This window comes from Pseudopodoces humilis, chromosome 24 (assembly GCF_049639895.1).
Source record: "Pseudopodoces humilis isolate 2021_Gansu_Grassland_sample_001 chromosome 24, ASM4963989v1, whole genome shotgun sequence".
Classification (NCBI taxonomy): Eukaryota; Metazoa; Chordata; class Aves; order Passeriformes; family Paridae; genus Pseudopodoces; species Pseudopodoces humilis.
Genome location: NC_142223.1, coordinates 4,755,702 through 4,777,868, shown reverse-complemented (window position 1 = coordinate 4,777,868; position 22,167 = coordinate 4,755,702). Strand labels below are relative to the sequence as shown.

Here is a 22,167-nt window from a genome sequence, read left to right as displayed (position 1 = left end):
AACTGATTGTCCTAGGTAAGACCCCGTGCTTACATGTGCTCATATTTCAATGAGTTATCATCGAGTGGGTCTTCACACACAATCAGCCCACCAAAACTATCACCACTCTGCAGGAAATCATGGCTGAACTCATTAAAAGATCTAGAACCAGCCTCCGCACTCTTGCAGGGTGTGAGTTCACATGCATTTTCTTTGCATTGACAACTGGGGATTTGGAGCCTTTACTCAAAACCAATGAGAGCCTTCAGTTCGATCTCGATAGCTACTCAGGCCAAATTTCCATACACCCACCTGGCCACAAATTATTCAAGTCCATGTTCAGTCTGGTGCCCAAATTATTACTCAGCAAAGCACCACTCAAGGCTCTGACAGTTTTTACTGATAACTCGGGGAAATCCCACAAGTCAGTCATGACTTGGAAGGACCCCAGGACACAGAAGCGGGAGTCTGATGTCCAAGTGATCGAAGGATCACCATGGATTGCTGAATTAGCAGCCGTTGTCAGAGCTTTTGAAAAATTATGAGAACCTTTTAACTTGATAACTGCTTCAGCATAAGTGGCTGGAATAGCTATGAGAGCAGAACATGCCTTTCTAAAAGAAGTCTCTAACCCAAATTTGTATAAGTTGCTTTCTGAGTTAATATACCTTATCTCCCACAGGAAGCAATCTACTATATTATGCATGTGAGGTCACACACCGACCTCCCAGGTGCTACTGTGGAAGGTAATCAGAAGGCAGACACATTAGCCATGCCTGCTGGAGCAGCCATTGTTCCAGACATTTTTGCCCAGGAGAAATTGTCCCATCAATTTTACTATCAGAACATTCCTGCTCTAATGAGGATGTTCAAGTTACCCAGGGATCAGGCCAGGGCAATTGTTGCCACCTTTGGGAGAGTCAAATATGTCCATGTTTTGGTGGAATCATTTTCTGGTGCAGTGTTCACCTCAGCCCATGCAGGAGAAAATGCCAAACATACCATCCAACATTTTGTCCTCGCGTTTGCTACCCTCAGAGTTCCACAACAGATTAAAACAGACAATGGGCCCACTTACACCTCTCACAGACTGAGGGACTTTTTCAACCAGTGGGGGGTGAAGCACACCACAGGCATACCTCACTCTCCCACAGGGAAATCAGTTGCAGAAAGGACACATCAGAATCTCAAGAGAGTCCTTGATCAGCAGCAGGGAGGAACAGAGATCATCCCTCCCACTGAGAGGCTCTGTAAGGCTTTGTACATCATGAATTTTCTGAATTGTTCACCTACAGAGCCTGACGCCCCTGTAATAAGGCACTTCTCCAATTCGACCCAAGCCAAACAAACAGAGGAGCCGCCAGTGCTGATCAAGGACCCCGAATCACAACAGACATCAGGACCTTTCCCATTGATTACCTGGGGGAGAGGGTATGCTTGTGTGTCCACACCATCGGGTCCTAAGTGGCTCCCAGGGAAAAATACCAAACCATACCTAGGCCCTGCAAACCCTGCACCAGAACCAGATCAATCAGAATCCTCTGAGACCCACACAGGTTCTAAAAACCAACAAGCTACCACTGCCTGGAGACAGAGATGTAGCCGAAAGAGGTCGCCAGAGAGAATTGCTCCAGTCGCTACCAGATCTCAAGTGAGATCAAGTTCAACAACAGATCACTGCCGAAAACATGCTGGATAAGCAAAGCCCCTGAAACTCCTTTGCCCTTTCCCTTCCTGTTCCCTATCCTTCTTTTTCCCCTAAACACCTACCCAAATGCTAACCCCTTGCATGTTTGCACTACAATGCACCTTAATACTGCTGCTGCTGGTGACTGGTCATGTGTCCCCTTCAGACAAAATGACCCCACCAGAAGTCAACTACCTCATCCCCAATACCCATTCCTCTTATATAGCTTTTCTTTTAGAAAAGGGGGGAGACAAGAGAAGAAAGGGGAAAAGGAAAATAACCCCACTCCAAAATCAGTTAATCTTTTTATAATCTGTTATAGAAAATGGAAAGCAAAACCATCCTCTAGTTCCTGACCCTCTGGATGCTCCTGAAAACATCGGTCGTGGATGCCTGGCTGGTAGCACAGCCCAAAGAAAACATGTGGATCATTCTCGCAAAGACCCTCAAGCAAGACCATACGTGCTTGTGCATGAGCAGCGCCACCAACCCTCTGTCATCATGCCTGGTAGGGGTTCCTTTGAAGCCCCATGAATATCCTTTCACAGGGAAAGAACGCAACCTGGTAGACACCTGGGATGAGGGGACAGGGATCTTGCCTCATGCACCAGAGGAACCCCAAGAATTGGAGATTTTGAGGTCCTCCAAGGCCACTTAATGTGTAAATTTTGACTACCTCCCAGTAGGCAAGTGTGGCCTGTCTCCAAATATTATAGGGTGATCCAGACAAAGAAAAATGTCTCACCAGACAGTAAAATTTACAATGAATTCAAGTGGTGCAATTATACCAGCAGTACACAGTCCACCTCCTCTTGTCGTCCAAAAATGCTACCCCGGGGAGTGTTCTTAATCTGTGGGGATAGAGTGTGGGCACGAATCCCTTCCCGACTCCAGGGAAGTCCTTGCACACTTGGCCAGCTTACCATTCTCACTCCAAACTCAACCCTGATGTACAATCGGCAGAAAAAGAATGAATTGGCCCGTCAAAAGAGAATTTACTTAATTAGATGAAAATTGTGATAGCTAAATTGAAGATTGGTCCTATACAAAGAGGGTGGTAATGTCAGCCTTTTAACCTTGGGTAGGTGCTACTAAAGCCCTTGGTGAGCTTCCTCACCTGGAGTGTTGGCTTGATAAGCAGGCCAACTTGATCTCTTCTGTGCTAAGTCACCTTTTGGCTGATGAAGAGATGTTTAGGCATACAGCGCACCAAAACTGTGCTGCAATAGACTTCTTGCTCCTTGCCCATGGACACAGCTGCGAGGAATTAGACGGGTTGTGCTGTTTCAACCTGTCCAACCATGGTGAGAGCATCCACACGTGCATCCAGAAAATCAGCAACATGGTCCAGGAACTCAAAAAAGAGAAAGAGCCCCAATGGTTCGAGGACCTTTTTGGAAGTTGGGGACTCAAGGGGTGGGTTGCCTCCCTCCTAAAGAACATTTTCTGGATTCTTTTAATTATCATTATCTTTTTATGCATGTTCAGCTGTTTTAGAAGTTTGATTGCAAAGTCTTGGGAGAGGCCTTTTTAATAAATAAAGAAGGGGGAGCTGTGAGGGCTGAAGAATTGGCCAGCAAAAGAACTGTGGAGCTCCCCTGGAGAGCTTCTCCATAGGCAAGGCACTTTCTGTCATAGTGAGAAAAGTGTCCCTCCCAGAGACCCTTGCAAATTATATGTTGATTTATTGTATCCCATTGGTTTTCTTCTCTGCCATTCCATCCTGTTACTTGTATCCAAGTTTCCCCCACCCCTCTCCTTCCCTATATAAACCCTGGTTTTTCATCCCAGTTGAGCGGCGCTTCTGTGCTAGCCCCCTTTGCAGAGAGCAGATTTGATTTCTCATTTGATTTCAAATTTGATTTGAAGTGATTTCTCTGTGGAATCACTAGCCAGAGCTCTAGTCCTTTTTCTCCCTGCGTCGCCTGGGAAGGAGCTGCTGCTGAGCCAGTCACCGCTTGCCGGGCCAGGATAGGGACGTGCCTGTGCCACTGAGAGCCGTCCTTCTGAGGACACTTTTTCAGGAAGGTTGTGGCACCCCTGACATCCATCCCACCATGGCAGCCAGTTCTGGGGAGGCTTGACATTTATGCAGTTGTATAATATATATAATAATAAAATATATTTATACAGTTAAAGTATATAAACTTTAAAAAATATTGGCTTAATTAGGAAAAAATACAGCGATGAATGTCACAGTCTAATTCTGATTGTTGCATAGCATGAAGATTCATGTATTGGGGTTTTTGAAAGCACAGGGATAAGGAATAAAGTTGTTTTAGTGGCACAGAGTAAATCAGTACGAGGGATACTTACTCTTTGATAGTTATCCCCATTAAAGTAGTAGTCCCTGGATGGCATTCCCAAGCTTGGCTGGTCAATCTGAAAGAAAATGGATTTCTCTGGTTAGTGGTGAACAGGAACTGAGGCTGTCCAAAGGAATCCTTGAAATCCTCGAGAGGCAGCAGGAAATGCTGTGTGTGCCACCCTGTCAGGGTTGGGATGACACCACTGCCAAGCACCCAGAGAATTTGGGCTCTCCTGGATCTGGATGAGGTGGTGTCCTGGGGTGACTTTATGATACTGGTATTCTCAGTCGCCTGCTTTATATATATTAAGTTCTGCACCTGTAAGATTAGCTTTGGGAGCTAAGGAAGTTGAAACTGCTGGAGGCTGATGGGAGTTTTTTTCTCCTGACCAATAACTAACCATTTCTGAGAATTGGCAGTGGTTTTAACCACTGAAAAGTGAGATTAACCTGTGAACACCACCTTAAGATTTAAGACCGGGAATTTCTTGCTCTCTTTGGTTTCTGGCTTCTGACGAGGTAACATGGCTCTGGCTCAGCCTCCTCCTCCCCACCTTCACCAGGCCGGACAAGGCCGCGGAGGGCAGGGGAGAAAAGCGGAGCCGGCCGGCCTGACTTGGTTTGCAGTTTCTGCCGCCAAACTGAAACCTGACACCATGAGGATCTGCAGATTTCCAAGACTTTAACTCTTTTACTACCTAGATGAGACTTACAGATTAATCCTTTTTTTCCCAGAGAGAGGGGAAGAGAGAGAGAAAATGATCAACATGTAAGGAGACACCATAAAACCATCAAAGACACTGAAGAAAAGAATTAAGTTTTATAAGGGGAAGAGAAAATAAGGAGATGCTTTAATAAGCTGAAATATTTTTCTGATAAAGCTATGGAGATGGACAGTAGTGTTCTGAAAAAAACTCCTTTAATTCATGACATAGTATATTGGGAGGAATGGAGTGTTCAAAGTGTGGATTTTGAGCAAATGGTGAAGTGGTTGTGATCCTGTGAGATGCTGGAACAGAGGGGGAGAAGTAATAGTTGAAGATTTGTGGCCTTTAAGAGGCAAAGAGAAAACTTCTGTTTACGGAGAGGCTCACAAAAACAGATGAAGAGAACTTTTGCCTTTGAATAACTCATCCTTAAAAATGACATCCCTAGACTCATTGACCCATAACACACCTCAGAGTGATGTGAAATGGGAGGAGTGAGCTCTGATGACAGATTTCCGGGCAGCTGGCATCAGAGAAATAGAAAACTATAACAGAAATAGTTTTCTTGTGAAAAATTCCATAGATTAGCAGAAGAAGACTTCTTTTTCTCTACAAAGACTGATGAAAAGACTATAGAAAGAATTGGGACTATTTTAACCACCAAAGTTGGTTTTTTTTTTGTCTCTATGTTGTCATGTGAACAAGGGAATGGTTGGGTAGTTGGGGGAAAAAGGGGTTTCTAGAAGTTTTATTCTGGTTTCTTATTTTGTAGTTTTTGTTAATAAACTTTCTTTGTTCCTTTTAATTTTTAAGCCTGTTTTTCTCTTGTTCTAATCCATATCTCACAGCAAGAAATAAGTAAGTTTTCTAGTGATTTTTTAGTTACTGCTTTAAAACCACAACAGGTGGAAAGTACAACTCTATCTCTGGATTTCCAGGTAAGGACAGGGTGGATCTTAGTGTGGATTATAAAGCAAAATCTTTCAGTAATCTTGGAGACCCAAGAACAAATTTAAGTAACACTTTTACTTTGCTTTAGGGCTGGACTTCTTGCACAACCATTAATGAACAAACTCTGAAATACTCTCTATGTATTTTAGACCCATGGTTTCCTACTATATATTAAACTTCATCATCATTTTTGTAAGTCACAAGAATTTTCAGGCCTTAAATGCTGTAAATCAACAAAGTTACATTGATTCTTATTTCTTTTGCTGGAACAAAAATTATGCTGCCATAAACCATTTCCCAATATGTCTTTGAGATAGATCTGACACTTGGGGTTCAGAAATGTTGCCTACATTTTACCACTATTGTTCTATGGGAAGCTCATCTGTCTGCAGTGTAAATAACTATCCATTGTGATTCTGGCATATCAATAGTCCCCTGTCAGTTTTTTCTTACATAAATTATGTGTCTGCTGGAATCCCGGTCATCATTCCACACGAACATGTCAATGAGGACACGTTTGTTAAACCTGGAATTCATTATGGAAAGGTTTTCCTCCATGCTCCAGCTTGGTTCTGGGAGATAAAAAGGAAAAAAGACTTAATTTGTCATTCTGTGTCAGACTCATTGAAGTTGTACAGTTCACAAACTGGCTGCTGAAATTTTGGAGATCTATTTAAATGGGTCAATGAGTGTTAAATGTGTGATACCCTGACTTCTCTTTGGGAAGAGAAACTGAAAATGGAGGATTTAATTTGGTGACAGTTGCCTCCCTGATTCAGTAGATAATTCTGACTGAACCCTTCCAGGCCTAGCATTACCTTTGGTCTTACTCCAGTCTGCAGAAGCCACTGGCCAATCTCCAACCATCCTCAAGGCCTCCAGCAGAGGCAGGGAATCTCGTTGCTCTATAAGACCTGAGGGAGGAAAGACAAATTCTGTATTGTTTTCATACAAAAATAAAATTAGGAAAAATAGGTAATGGGCCTAACAGCTTAAATTTGCAACTGAACGTGTCATAGCAAAAAATAAGAGATATCATGAAACCATTCTATATTAGTCTTCAGAAAAGGAATGAAAATATTTCTGTGGCTCCAGTGCTGGTTTAGACTGGATTTGTTTGTTAAAGATAAGCTGGGACAGGTTTGTGCCTTCTGAATGATAGGCTTTGCATCCATACCAGGGGTGGGTACCCAACATCCATCCTTTCCACATCCCAGATGGCTATATTGAGGTTTAATGAAATACCAAGGCATATTCATCCTTCTGAAGATGAATTTTCCAGGCACGGCCACATGGATTAGACAGATATTGACTGGATTTTGCTTAACAGGACTTTGGTTTTTCTCTATGCCTGGTTTTGAACAGGGCAATTGATGGAACAAGAAGACACTCACTCTCATTCATGCAGGACTTGTAAAGGATTTTAGCTTTCTGAAATGCTTCTCTGTCCCCTTGATCTGAAGTCTCCAGCACACCTAGGGAAGGAACCAGTGCCATGAGATGCTTGTCCTGGAGAGCTTTGTCCATTTTACAGAAATCCCTGAGGATTCAGGGCTGTGAGAAGCATTTGTAAGGTGCAATTACTGTCAAACTAGAGAGCTCTTAATGCTATTAATGAGAAAAGTGTCAGAAGGAAGGACCTGCAGAAAGCTTGTCCTGCTCCTTTTTGAGTTAGTACTCAATCACCTCTGGCAAATTTTTAGTGGGAACAGGACCAACATTTTTTTGCAAGTTTGTTTCTCTGTCTGATGTGCAGTTGGTAACCTCTGAAATAAACACAGGTGCCTGGGGATGGAGCAGCCTCATCCCTACCTTTCAGGATGATCTCCAGCTCGTCCCTCAGGATATCAAAGATACTGTATCTGGAGCTGGTCTCTGGGATCACATGCCGGTTCAGCCAACCCCCGCAGGCGTACTGGTAGAAATCCTTGCACGGGTCAGCTGTGGGATCCATGTTCTGGATTATTCTGGCAGCTGGGCAGCAAAATTGGAGAGCTGAATTCTACAGTCTGCCCTGGAATCTCTGGGACTACTGAAGACTCTCAAGAAGCTGCTTGGCAAAGCTCATTCCCACATATTATGACTTGAGAAATCCTGTTTTCTGTTTAAAAATGGATCTGAATTGCAGAAGAGGAGTCCCAGAGCACAAGGCCTTGCAGGGAAGAGTGCCCAGTGCTCCATTTTAGGTACTGGCCCAAGAAATCAGTGCTTCCAGGGGGCTATTGGAAACATCTGTGCTGGAGTCTCACCTTTCTTGAGATGTAGTTACCAAAAATAAGAAGGTAAATACCCCATGAAAGAAAATTCAGTCTAATGGGAATTTTATTATGCTTATAGATACAGATTGTGTTGGTCAGTCTTATGGCCTTGTGGCTCAGAGCCAGAGTTTTTGGACACACTGGCAATTTTCCTGTGCTACTTATGAATGATATTCCTTACCCAAGGGGAAGTCTCATTCATTTTCATCTACTGCAGCCTTAAACTGTGAATTATCTCCTATTCAGGTTCAGTAACAACACCTAAAGCCTCCCCTCTGCAGCAGTAATTCACAATAACCCATTACCTGCTGTCACACACCCAGGGGTGGTACAGATTTTGCCCGAGTTGGTGCCATAGTAGGAGCCTGCAGAGAGAGGAGAGGGAAGCAGATGGAATTACTTGTTTTGGAAGGAAATTGCTCCCAAAGTTACTCCCCAGAACCCAATCTCAGTGACAGCTTTGCTTGGTTTGAGAGCAAGTGACTGAATGTTGATGCCAGTCAAAGACATCAGATGGCAACCATGAAGAAATCTGGGGATTTTTGAGGAAAAATTATTGGCAGCAGCATTACAACACTCTTGACAGTGAGTTTTATCTCTATTGGAAGGAGAATAAGACCATCTTTTCTACCTGCTAACTGCCTCCACAGTCTACTCTGAAAATATGGGATCCATTTTTAGACAATCTATTAAGATACTCTGAGCATTTTCAAAATCACTGAGACTGAGAGGTTTAAACAGGGGCAAAAAGCCCAGAGCTGGGTTACTGCTGTCACACTGCTTTGAGTTACCAGGATCAAATTTAGGAAAAGAAATTACTTATTTCTTCAGGTACTTGTGTGTTGGGGAGCCTGTCACAGACTTGTCTGGCCACAGTTTCATCTGGTCTCTAAGGTTGGTCCTTGTTGCTCACCTGAGAGGTTGCCCCTAATGTGGAATTTTCAGGGCTGATGGAATAGTGTAGGAATAAGGACACTGTGGACCTGTGTTCAAATTTGTTCTGCCTTAAGCATGGAAAACACCACTGAAGTCCTGCTCTTGGCTATTCATTTTCTCTTTCTGAGTGCTTAGTCTTGGCGTGTGAAGTTCTCGCAGTACAGAAGATCCCCCAAAAGCCAGTGCACACATAATTTTTGATGCTGAGTATTCAAGTGAATGTGTTTGTGATGCTGGGCAGGTGTCAGGTCCCTCCCATGCAGAGCTGCAGTGGGAGGGATCTGAGCCTGAGGGCCTTGGCCCTGGGAGAAGGAAATTCATTTTCCTGGTTTAATTTCCCATTTGAGAAACTGGATGTCTTGGTTTACTACTGTGATAAATGTAACCTTGGATAAAAATTCGTGAAAAAATAAATAAGTATATAACTAGATTTATAACAATGTAAAAAGTATATAAAATATAGTGTGGCCGAAGAATTTCCCCAAACCCAGCAGTAACTACCCATTCAGGCGGTAACGACCCTAGGCGACGTTCATCAGCCTGAAAGAAAAAGCAGGACACGAATGATTAAGCTAAACAAAGAAAGGAGCCAGGCCGAGATGCCCATCGACTCCACACCGCACCTGGGCACCCCTCCCTGCAAACCCCGACTGAAGATGCAAACAGGACATGGACCATCAGGCTGACAGGGACAGGCTCGGCGCCCATCAACGGAAAAGAATGAACAGGACATGAACCATCAGGCTGACAGGGAAAGGCTCCGACGAGATACTCATCACCGGACCTGAACACCCCGCCTTGCAGGCCACCGTTGGGGAAGCAATCAGGCAGACAAAGGGAAAAAGTCCAGCCGAGATATCCATCAGCTCCAACCCGGATCCAACCATCCCATCCAGATGGCCTGAACCAAAATGAAATCAAGGAACACCCAGAACTTCTTTACATATGAGGAGACTCTGCCCGGACGTCTATTTGACTCTATTCTCCAACGCCAGGAAATCAATTCATCCAACAATCAAGGACCCTTGGTGAATGGTGCCTGCCTGGAATTTGGCCTCAAGGCACAAAATCCCTATAAAAACCCCAGACAGTCTACCCTCCTTCGTGGATTTGGGAACACCTATACCTTTGGGTATAGACCCCTGTCCACCCAGCGCTGCGCTGTTTATTTTATTGTGGTTTTTCCTCATTGTTTATTTTTTTATAAAAATTGTTTTATAATAAATTGTTCTTTTATTTAACCCAAATTTGCCTTTGCATTTATAACAGATTGGTGCCGTGACTCGGATCGGAGAAACTGCGGGGAATCTCACTGCCCAGGACGGGTACCCCCGCTGATTTTGGCAGCCTGGTGAGTTGAGAGCCCCCGTAGTTCATTCCGACATCCAAACCAAATTTAGGCTGAGATAAAAACCACAATAAAAAGGAAAAGGATCCGGATCGGAGAGCTCGGGAAGGCACGGAGCCTTCAGGAAGCCGCGGCTTGTTTTGCTCGTAAAACGTCTATTGTGCACAAAGACATCCACGCAGGAAAATAGCTGTAAGTACTGCTGGTTGAGTGGGCGATCGGGCGAGTGTGTGAGACGTGATCTGATCACGAAGTGAGTGTGGACTTCAAGGCCGCGTTTCCATCCTCCCGCGAGGGAATTGGCCAGCCGCGAAGGAAGCGATACAGAGTGAAAGTTTTTTTCTCTCGACACACACTCGTAAAACCTGAGGCCAAAGGGTGTCTCGGGAACTGATCGCAAGGAACTAAAAGGGGAAGGATACGTCTTGTCGAGCTCGAGAATTGGTAAACCCTTTTAGTTAACGGACCCAGGTAGAGGTCCAGGAGAGGATCAAAAAGTACCGATTACAAGAGACCTCAGCTCAGCTCGCTGAAAGGTGAGTATCGGCAAATTTTGATTCCTAGAGTAAGTACACAACGCAGAAACAGATATCGACTCCCGGAGAAGTCGAAGAAAGGTAAGAATATATATTTGCGAAGTATGGGGCAGAAAAGGAGTAAGCTTCAAAGAAGAAGCACAGGGAAAGATTCCTCCGATCAGGGGGAGGAATCACCAGACATCCCACTGGAAAGTCCCTTGGGGTGGATGCTAAAACACTGGGAAGATTGTCCCCAGAGGAAGGGGAAATCAAAGGAGAAATTAATACATTATTGTATGGAGGTTTGGGGAGGACAGGAGTTGAGAAGTCACCTCACTTGGCCAGTGTTAGGCACATTTGAAAAATGGACGTGTAATAAGTTATTCTCCTACGTGGAGAACAAGGTCCCCTCAGATCCTGAGGAGAGGGAATATGCTAAGCTCTGGGTAAATGTCAGAGTAGGGCTATTTCCAATAAAACAAAAAGAAAAACGTGAGTCGAGAGCTGAGTCCTGGGAACCCCTCGATCACTTACCACCCCCATATCGTGGACCGGCGGGACCTTCCTCTGCAGATCAAGTGGTGCCTTCAGCACCCTTGGGCCCCCGAGACCAACCCACTGAGATACGTGTGTCTCAAGCGGGAGACTCGGGGCCAGCAGCGATGCCGGCAGCCCTTCCCCTTTCCCCGCCTGTAAACACCGTAACCACAGCAACCTCCTTGGAGGTTTTTCCTGCACAAGGCTGGGGATCACCCTATCCGTCCCTGCCGGTCCAGCCGCCACAACCGGGACCCTCCCATACAACGGAGGGGATTCCTCCCTTCAGCCGGGTGGCGGCAGAATTCCCACAATTGATAACAGGGAGGCAACCCACAATCACCAATTCCCCTCCCGCAAGTAGAACCCGTTTGAGAGCGAGAATGACGGATAATGAATGGGGAGAGAGTGAAGAGGGGCACCGGTTGTTCCCTCTTAGGGAAGTACCGACGGCCCCGGGAGTGATCGGTTTTGTGAATGTACCCCTTAACTCTGGAGATGTAAGGGCATTTAAAAAAGAGATGGGGCGGTTGTTGGATGACCCTTTTTGGTATGGCTGAGAGGTTAGATGAATTTTTAGGGAGTAGTATTTATACCTTTGACGATCTTATGGCAATCCTGAGATCATTGTTTAATCAGGAGGAAAGAGAGATGATTAAACAAGCCGGTATCAGAGACTGGGACAGACGCAATCCACAGGGGACGCCAGGTAACCAGAAATGGCCTAGTGTAAGCCCGAGCTGGAATGCACAGACGGAGGAAGGCAGACGGAACATGATGGATTTAAGGAGCATAATTGTACAAGGTATAAGAGAAGCGGTCCCTAGGGGCCAGAATATTAGCAAAATTTTTAGAGAATGTCAAGGAAAAGAGGAACCACCCACTGAATAGATCGAGAGATTACGGCGAAGTTTACAGATTTACTCTGGGACTGACCCGAACTCTCCTGTGGGGGAGGTTCTGTTAAAAACACAATTCGTTGCTAAATCTTAGAAAGACATTAAGAGAAAATTAGAAAAGATCAAGGGGTGGCAAGATAAAAGCCTCCAGGAGCTCCTAAGAGAAGCTCAAAAAGTATACATGAGGAGAGAAGATGAGAAACAGAAATTGCAAGCTAAGATTTTAGTAACTGCGGTAAAAGAGGTCCAGAAACAAGAGCAGATGCAGGGTAAGTTTAAAACACTACCCAGAAAAAGTCGAGGTTCTCACCGGGCAGCCCCGGCCCCATGGAGAGAACCCCCTGAATGCTACTACTGTAAACAGGTAAGACACGTTCAGCAGAGTTGTAAACAAAGAATAAAAGATGAGAAAATTTTTCAAGAAGATTAGGGGTGTCAGGGGCTCTTTAATTTGGGGACCGGAACATCCAAGGAGCCCTTGATAAAATTAAAAGTGGGACCCCAACGACAGGAGGTAAGTTTTCTTGTGGATACTGGGGCAGAAAGAAGTACCCTGCAGAAATTGCCATACGGATGTGTGGCTAGCAGAGAAAAAGTTTTTGTAATCAGTGCAAAGGGAGACCCCTTTGAAGTGCCTGTAATAAAAGATGTAGAAATAGAATCTGAAAATAAAATTTGCGTAGGGAATTTACTATTAGTGGAAGAAGCAGATTACAATTTGTTGGGAAGGGACATGATTGTCGCTTTAAGAATTAATATCATGATTAAAAAATTCTAAATTGGTGGTGAAAATATTTAAGTTGACTCCTAAAGATGAGAAGAAAATAAACCCTGAAGTATGGCATTCAAAGAGAGAGGTAGGAAAGCTAGATACCAAACCTATCAAAATAGAAATCGAGAACTCTGAAGACCCTATAAGGGTTAAACAATATCCCATCCCGATGGAAGGGAGAAGGGGGTTGAAACAAATAATTGATGACCTCCTAAAAGGGGGTACTTTAGAACCTTGCATGTCTCAACACAACACCCCCATCCTGGCTGTAAAGAAGATGGATGGCAGCTTCCGATTGGTCCAGGACCTACGAGCGGTAAACGCTAGGACCCGGACTAGATTCCCGGTGGTGGCCAACCCCTATACTTTACTAAATAGACTCTCACCAGAAGATGTGTGGTATAGTGTGATTGATTTGAAAGATGCTTTTTGGACTTGCCCTCTGGATGAAAGGAGTAGAGATTATTTTGCATTTCAGTGGGAGGACCCAGATACAAACCGTAAGCAACAGCTAAGGTGGACGGTCCTCCTCCAGGGGTTTGTGGAGTCTCCGAACCTTTTTGGACAAGCTTTAGAACAAATGTTAACCCAATTTGCTCTTGAGGACAAGACAAAGCTTTTGCAATATGTAGATGACTTGCTAATAGCTGGACCGACTGAAGAGAGCGTGAGGAAAAGCACGATTGCCTTGTTAAACTTTCTAGGAAGGAAAGGTTTGAAAGTATCAAAATCCAAGCTGCAATTCACAGAGCCTGAAATAAAATATCTCAGACATTGGATATCTCAAAGGAAAAAAAAAATTGGACCCGGAGAGGGTAGCAGGCATCCTTGCATTGCCTGCACCAAAAACAAAAAGGCAAATTAGACAAATTCTAGGGCTCTTGGGATACTGCAGGCAGTGGATTGAGGGTTTCAGTGAAAAGGTGAAGTTTTTATATGAAAGATTAAACACTGACAGGCTGAAGTGGACTGAACAGGATGAGTCTAATTTTCAGAAATTAAAAACTGTTCTTATGACTGCCCCGGTACTAACTCTACCAGATACGAATAAAGAATTCCAGTTGTTTGTGGATGTGAGTGGACAAACAGCACAGGGAGTCCTGACTCAGGAATGGGCAGACAAAAAGAAGCCTATAGGGTTTCTTTCAAAGATCTTAGATCCAGTCAGTCGGGGTTGGCCTACGTGTTTACAAGCAATTGTAGCAGTGGCCCTGTTAGTGGGAGAAGCGAAGAAAATAACTTTTGGGGCTCCCCTGGTAGTTTACACTCCCCACGATGTGAGAAACATATTGCAACAAAAAGCAGAGAAGTGGCTGACTGATTCCAGGCTCCTGAAATATGAAGCCATCTTAATCAGCTCACCCGGTTTAGAATTGAAAACCACTGCACAAAAATCCTGCTCAGTTTCTATTCAGAAAAATTAGTACATGACTGTTCTGAGATCGTAGAGCTGCAGACCAGATAAGTTACATCAACGCAAACTGTGATTGTTTTCCATTTATACATTTTAAATGTGCTTATTGTAAACAAATTTGAGTAACCCACTGTTAGGGAGAGTACAAACCTAAGGGATTGTGTACCGATTGTCTGACTAAAGAACAGGAGCTGACTAGCCGTTTCTTAATACTTGTCACCCGGGCGGGGTTTTTAGAACTTGACTCTCCTGAGTGGTACCTGCTTTTTCAAAAGGGGATTAGAGGTAAACTAGACTCCAAGGCAGAAACTTTAGAAATTGAGTGCCAAAAGACAGTCAAGGTACCGAGCAGGACAGACACAATTAAGTCGTCTCGGTGGGCTGCTTTCAAGAGAAGGTACGCCATTAGGACTACAAGGGCCCCTGAAGAATATCCTTGCTGCCGAGAAGATGGTAATCCCCGCCGTATATTTCTATACGGGTGAAGGGCAAGGCAGAGGGATACACCGGTGGGGAATCCTGACTGTCCTGAGTCTAGCCGTGTGCTTGGCCGAGGGAATGATTCCCGAGGTACCTCCGGGGGAGCGTCTCCTGAGGAAGTGTGAGCAGTGTCAGACTGCCACAGATACCAGACGAATAATTAACTGTCCTCCGGAACGTTGTTTGTCTAACAGCACTCAGTATAATCTTTGTGAATTAAAGGGGGAGGTCTAGTGTTACCACTCAGGGGCAAGTTTTAAGGACGGGCAGTCTAAAACTCCTATGAAAAAAACTAAAGCTACCTACTTCAGGTATAGGAGAGAAGTGGGAATGCTCCCTCCAATTCCAATCTGCAGCCAATGTAACAAAACTGTCTGGATAAGAAGAAAAAGACAATCCACCTTTTTAGCATATTATAAAGTTAACCCTTTATGTTACAATAAAACAAACTTAAAAATGTGTACCATGGGGAGAAAATGTATTGAGAAGGTAAAAATTTAAAACATGAAGAAAAAGCCTCTTTTAATAATGAACCGATAATTCTTAATTTGTTAAAAAGTGATGATGACCGAGTATGTTTGCAATTCAACCAAGTGTTCTGCTTCTACAGAGATGAGGAAGGGATGGACCCTGAAAACAAAATAAACATAACCTGTCACAAGAATATTGTGAGAATTCGTTAACGGACTGGGAAGAAAATAAATGTGAGTGAAAATTATAGTCCTTCCCCCATAGAATTGAATAAAATAACACGAATTTTTAATGTGATAGATTATTAGGCGGGGGACTGTGATAAATGTAACCTTGGATAAAAATTCGTGAAAAAATAAATAAGTATATAACTAGATTTATAACAATGTAAAAAGTATATAAAATATAGTGTGGCCGAAGAATTTCCCCAAACCCAGCAGTAACTACCCATTCAGGCGGTAACGACCCTAGGTGACGTTCATCAGCCTGAAAGAAAAAGCAGGACACGAATGATTAAGCTAAACAAAGAAAGGAGCCAGGCCGAGATGCCCATCGACTCCACACCGCACTGGGGCACCCCTTCCTGCAAACCCCGACTGAAGATGCAAACAGGACATGGACCATCAGGCTGACAGGGACAGGCTCGGCGCCCATCAACGGAAAAGAATGAACAGGACATGAACCATCAGGCTGACAGGGAAAGGCTCCGACGAGATACTCATCACCGGACCTGAACACCCCGCCTTGCAGGCCACCGTTGGGGAAGCAATCAGGCAGACAAAGGGAAAAAGTCCAGCCGAGATATCCATCAGCTCCAACCCGGATCCAACCATCCCATCCAGATGGCCTGAACCAAAATGAAATCAAGGAACACCCAGAACTTCTTTACATATGAGGAGACTCTGCCCGGACGTCTATTTGACTCTATTCTCCAACGCCAGGAAATCAATTCATCCAACAATCAAGGACCCTTGGTGAATGGTGCCTGCCTGGAATTTGGCCTCAAGGCACAAAATCCCTATAAAAACCCCGGACAGTCTACCCTCCTTCGTGGATTTGGGAACACCTATACCTTTGGGTATAGACCCCTGTCCACCCAGCGCTGCGCTGTTTATTTTATTGTGGTTTTTCCTCATTGTTTATTTTTTTATAAAAATTGTTTTATAATAAATTGTTCTTTTATTTAACCCAAATTTGCCTTTGCATTTATAACACTACCTACTTATATCAAATAGGCAGCTATGTGGTTCCACTCTGAAAAACAAAATTTTGGTACTTTCCAGCAGATTTAGCCACTTTTAAGCTTTGTTTTTGATCCATGTTTGCAGAAATGAGTTACTAAAAAAAATCACTTCCAATGCAAGTAAGTGCTTTACATGGGAGAAAACAAGATTACAGTAATTCAGAGAGAAATAAAACAGTGGGGGAGAAAAGAAGTCTTTGAAGTTCATCAGTGGAAGTGACATAAAAAGCCCCCACTGTGCTGGGGAATGTTCAGGGTTCAGCTGAGCACGGCCATGCTGGGTGGGAGCAGATCTGCATGAGAAAAACTGTATCCTGCCCTGGCTGTTGTCTGGCAACCTGAACAGGGGAGGAGCAAAATGTGTGGAACAATGGGAAGCTTCACAGAGATAGTTTTTTGGGTGTTGGGTTTTTGTTGTTTTTTTTTTTTTGGTGTTGGTTCCAGCATTTGTTGGGATTTTTTTGTGTGCTGGATGAAGCTAAGCCAAATTTTTGGAGTTTCTTAAACTCTCTCATAATTAAACCACTGGCAAAATCAAAACTAAAAGCCCAGGGTATCTCCAAGGGGAAAATAAAATACTTGGAGGAGAAGAAATGAGTACTTCACGGGCAAAAGGAAAGAAGCAATTGCAAAGAAGAATGCAAGGAAGAAATAATTGTACTACAAGAATTTTGTGGATCTCTCATTGTTTCCCAGATACCAGGCAGGACTGAAATGGATCCTTTTTCCTTTCATTTATTTATTTATTAATATATTTTCTTTCAAAATCAAAGCTTGTCTCTTTACTATAGCTTGACAATATTTCACTTCAGTTTCTGAAACCAATTGCTTTGAATGAGGCTTGAACTCCCCTCCCTTCCCCAGGCCCTTGTGATTGTGATGCTGTAACTGAGCAGGATGAGGGGGAGCCAGAGATGGTTTTGGAATTCGAGGGCACACTCAGGGCTCTGAAACTCTACCCCAAAACCAGATCATGGGAAATGGCTGGGGAAGAGAACTCAGTTTACCTCCAAAAGTGTGTCTTTTGTTTCTCTATCAATTATTTTCTTTTATTCCTCAGTACCTTTCCTGCCACAGGCTCTGGTATCACCAACTCTGCCTTTTTTGGCTTTACAATCTCAGGTCTTTGCTCACTCAACTAGAGCTTTGTCACCTGCACCTTCTAAAAACTAGAAATGAACTTAAAATGAACTTTCTGAATTCTCAGCATTTTGTTTTCTCAATTACTTTTCTATAACAATCTAGAAAACCCAAGTTTTCAGTAGAAACACAGGTATTTATTTATTTTCTTCCCTAGTTAAGCATTGCTGACACGTTGTTACAGTGATAGAGAGGCTCCTGTTTTGACATCCATTTCAGTCTGATACAGCAGCAGTAGAGAATTGATCAGGGAAGAGAAGCTTTAATGGAGACAAATGAGATGACTTGAGCTGTGGGACTACTCCAAATGGAAGAAAATGAGGGAAATTAAGCACTCCAGATGCTGCTTTAGAGGTGAAGTGCCCACCTGAGAGATGGCAGAGCTGGGACATTCTCCAGACCCCCTGGAGTCACTGTAGAGGACTTTATTGTCTTAGTTTGGTTTCACAAGGAGTTGCTGAGCCCTGTCACATTTCCTGGCCAGCAGCAGGAGCCAGGAATGACTTGTGGGATCTCTGGGTGGCTGCAGTCCCCTTCAGCAGCTCACCTTTGGAATGATGGTGCTTTTCAAACCCAAGTTGCTTTTCCAGGACCTTGTTGCAGCTCCTTTTTAGAGAACAAGAGCCAAGCTGAGGGCTCTGGAGGACACAAGTTTGTGTTTAATGTCTCCCCACTGCGCATTTGGAGGAGCACAGACAGCTGGGGATGGCACATGTGGAGACAATTAGAGTCACAGATGTCATCAGGTGCTCATGTGGGAGCTTTTACCCCTCAGCACCTTTCCTTTTCTCAGATCTCCTCTGCAGAAGTGCTGTTGGCACTGCAAGCAGCCCTTGTTGCTGTTAAAATTGAAATTTCCTTGCAACAAACAATGGAATTTCCAAATTAAAGTTTTCTTTGTCAGAGAGGGCTGCCTGTGCCAGGTCTCAGCGTCTTCAGAAGGAGTGCAGAACACAGGTGTTTGGTTTTATTCCACCTTTCCTAGGATTTCTTACTTATAATCATGGCTGAGACAGAATTTTATGTGAGAATCAGTAAACTGAGTGTTCATTTTCCTGTTTTACAGCCTTGTGTGGCCTGTCACTCCCCATTACTGCTCAGCATCCATGTAGCTCCATCTGACTATGACTGAAGAGAGTCTTGCCATCCAAATGTCATCATGGTTTGTGTGTTAGCTGCCACTTCTTGAAATTCTGCATCTCCCCTGAATAGCTGCCTTGTTAATGAAGGTTCCTGATGTCAAAGGACATTTGGGCACCAGTGAAGGAGAGGAGCCAGAGCTCAGCCACAACCTTGTCTCAGTTTTTAGTTTATATACTTCTCCTGCTTAGCAGGCTTGTGTAAATCTGTTATTTAAGTGCACAACAATCACATTCAGCACAGGAAATGCAGGGAAAAGCCCTGGATTTTTAAAAAAATCTATCCCCAGAGCAAGGTGCTGCTTGGTTTGTGTTTCTGTTTGTTTGGAGCCTACCTAAGAAGGGAACAGAGGGCTGCGACCTTGGGCTTCCTAACAGGCAGCAGTGACAACGTGTGGGGATGCAGACACAAAAATATCTGTGAATTTTCCTCCTGAGAAGGCAACTTGGGAACTAGAAAGTAAATCAAATAACCAGAATTACAGGAGCAGCAATTAGGTGAGGCTGGAGGTTGTTTGGAGCTGAGCTGCTGAGTGATTTGATGTGTCAGCTACAGAGAGGCTTGAGATGTTCCTCAGGCTGCGACCTTTCCAGCAAGGGAGGAGGTCTGGAGTTCAGTAAATACTGAGAGGGAACTGTGAAAAGGCTGCTGAGATGGGGTGTGGTTGTAAGGGAAGGATTGAGAGTGTGGTATGTTCAGGTCCAAAAGCAGTCCTGCTTCCCTTGCTAGGATCACCCAAATATTGCTCTATTCTTCCTATGTTTCCTTTCAGCTTATTTGGATGAGGATGTTTTTTGGGTCTAAAAACTTCCTTGGATGTCAAAAATCCCCACATTGTGTCCAGAACTCTGTAACTGCACTGCTGTGAGAGCTTGAGTGTTTTTGTTGGCTGGGAGTAGAGATAAAAATCCCAGTCAGCATTAACAGAACTCCAGGAATTACTGCTGTGCCTACAGGCCTATTTCATGCACCACAATGCTTTTCTGCAAGATATATACAAGCAGAAAAATATTCTCCCTGTACCACAAAGCCTAAGTGTGCCTTTAGAAATAAAAAAATAAAACCCAAAAAGTTAATGCAAAGCAGGACAAGCAAAGCTTTCATTTTCTAATTTAATTTATAATTACAAGCTAAAAAAAATTATTTTAGAAGGCTGGATAGTGTCATTCTGGATGTATCAAGGTGAAGTGAGAAATCTGAATCTGCTTTTAGTGAACAATCCAGTGTCCCATACACATCCCAAAATTAACATTTCAGTGAAATCAGCAATAGAAGAATCCCAGGATAACATTGTTGGTTGTATCACATGAATGGTGCTCACATTGTTTTGTTCCTGTTGTTCTGTGGGATTCATGTGGCACAGCTTTGAACCAAAGGTACTTTTTCCATGGGGAACCTGAGACTCGAAGCTTTTGGCTGAGTTTTGGGAATGGGCTGAAATGTGACAGCAAAACAGAGCTAAGGGGGGCATTGGGACAAAGCTTTTCAAGACAAAAAACAACTGTTTCTGCTGCAGGAAGAGTCCGAAGAGCTCTTACTGTCCCAGTTCTAGATCCAGGCAGTGCATATTGACACTGCTCTGTGAGGATGAAACTTCTACTACTCATTTCCCACCTGGAATCTCATTTCCCACCTGGAATTACCTAAAGCTCGTGGCTGCTCCAGCTGTGAACTCAGATGGGGACAGAGTAACAAAGTGGCTCCAGGGCAGAGCTGAACACACCTGGTGGGTTGTGAGGAGCACAGGGCAAGCAGAACATCAGCCCTGCACTCAGGGCTCAGTCTGGAGAACACTTCCAGGGAAAGTTTAAGTGCCGATATGAGCTTGCAAAAATTAGGTTTTAGACCTTTTTTTCTCACAGATAAGACTTCCTTAAACACATATAGTGAGAACAGACCCTGCCTCCAGATTTAGGTGAGACCAACACTTGGGCAAATATTACTAACGCTGAATTCTGGATTGTCTGGACCCAGCAAATGATGCAGGGCAGATTTCTCAAATTCTTTATGCATGCAGTCAGCAAAACCCTACCTAGCTCAATGATTGATACAGAAACTTCTCCCCCAGGACCTGGCTCTGGGGAATTTCTTTCCTCTCATCTCCTGAGAATAAACTTTCTGATGAACTTTCTGAATATCTAACACTTGGATTTTGCCTAGTGTTCAGCCACTGGTAGCAAAAGGAGTGACCAATAACAAGGCTTTTTTCATTAATTACTGCTCAGAATTGTGCAGAGTTTCACTCACAAGTTCTGAAAATGCAGCTCCCTGCGGCAGGGGAGGCAGTGTAAGGAGACAGCAAAGCCTTGCTCCAGTTTTGCTGTTCCCACTTTGATTTCATTCTTCAGTGTTTTAACAAAGCTCCCTAACCAAAAGACTTTAATGGAAGTGACAAACATGAGGCAGATGCTCCTGAGCATCTGATGCTTCACAGGGTTTTATAGTGGGACTTTGCACTTGCTGTGCCAGTGGGAAAACTTTGGTTTTACCGAGTGTGTTCTGCAGTTAAAATATTTAGGCAAAACACTTCAAAATAACGCTCCTCAGTGTCAGATTTCTGGCAAGATATTTGCATTCAAGTCGCTGAAGCAGATCACACTTAGTGATCCAACTGCCTGATGGAATATTTAAAAAGTCTCCTTTTCCTCAGCAGCAAGTGTTTTTTTTTGTTGGTTTTTTTTTAAGCTTTCACATTGTAATAAGCAATTTCCCCTTCAGGGAGATTGTTTTTAGAAGTGTTTTAAAGCAGCTGTTGCTTTAAAACCCTGACAATAATGAATCTTGGCTTGTGCTTGGATAAAATAAGAAAATGTCAGTCCTCACACACAGACACACACCTTCCCTCTAAAACAGTGCATCAGCTTTGTCAAAACAGCTCTGAATTCAATACATTGCATGGAATTAAATAAAAGCATAGAATCTTACAGAGCATAATTCAAAATTTAAGTAAAAGCCAACATAATCTCTGTGCACAAGCTGAGAGCAAGGCAGAGAGAGCCCAGTCCTTCACAGGGGTGACCTCATGGTCTCCTTGTATTTTTGTGTTCATTTAGCTCTGCAAAAAAAGGACTTTTTCTGCTGTTTGCAGAAGGAAGGGGAGGATTATTCCCAGGTTCTTACCTCTGCTGCTGGCATAGAGGATCACCAGGGCAACGGCCGCACAAGTCATGAGGAGCAGCAGGACAGCCAGCCCGATGGCCACAAAGCTCCAGGGCTTCTTCCCGGATTTGGTAGTTTTTTCCACAATATCCATTTGGCTTTCTGATTTCCCCATTATTGTAACTCTAAATTGGAGAGGGGAGGGCGAGAAAGGGTTAGCAGCACAGCTACATCAGGATAGGGAGAAGAAATGCATGAGAAAAAAAGTAAGCAGATTAAA

The 22,167-nt window shown here is 43.8% G+C and overlaps 1 protein-coding gene across 5 annotated transcripts in view; it reads right to left on the bottom strand.

The window, feature by feature from the left end:
• MMEL1 (membrane metalloendopeptidase like 1) overlaps nucleotides 1–22,167 on the bottom strand; it is a 49,533-nt gene that overhangs the window by 25,561 nt on the left and 1,805 nt on the right. For 3 of the 5 annotated variants that reach the window (XM_088066463.1, XM_014257282.2, XM_014257279.2), the window contains exons 2-8: nucleotides 21,909–22,072; nucleotides 8,196–8,255; nucleotides 7,445–7,606; nucleotides 7,027–7,107; nucleotides 6,451–6,546; nucleotides 6,086–6,204; nucleotides 3,983–4,048 (exon numbers count right to left, since the gene is read on the bottom strand). In XM_088066463.1, coding sequence (XP_087922589.1) covers nucleotides 3,983–4,048; nucleotides 6,086–6,204; nucleotides 6,451–6,546; nucleotides 7,027–7,107; nucleotides 7,445–7,606; nucleotides 8,196–8,255; nucleotides 21,909–22,072 — 748 coding nt within the window. The remainder of the gene's footprint in view (nucleotides 1–3,982; nucleotides 4,049–6,085; nucleotides 6,205–6,450; nucleotides 6,547–7,026; nucleotides 7,108–7,444; nucleotides 7,607–8,195; nucleotides 8,256–21,908; nucleotides 22,073–22,167) is intronic. The other 2 variants (XM_014257280.2, XM_014257281.2) reach the window with 2 other exon arrangements.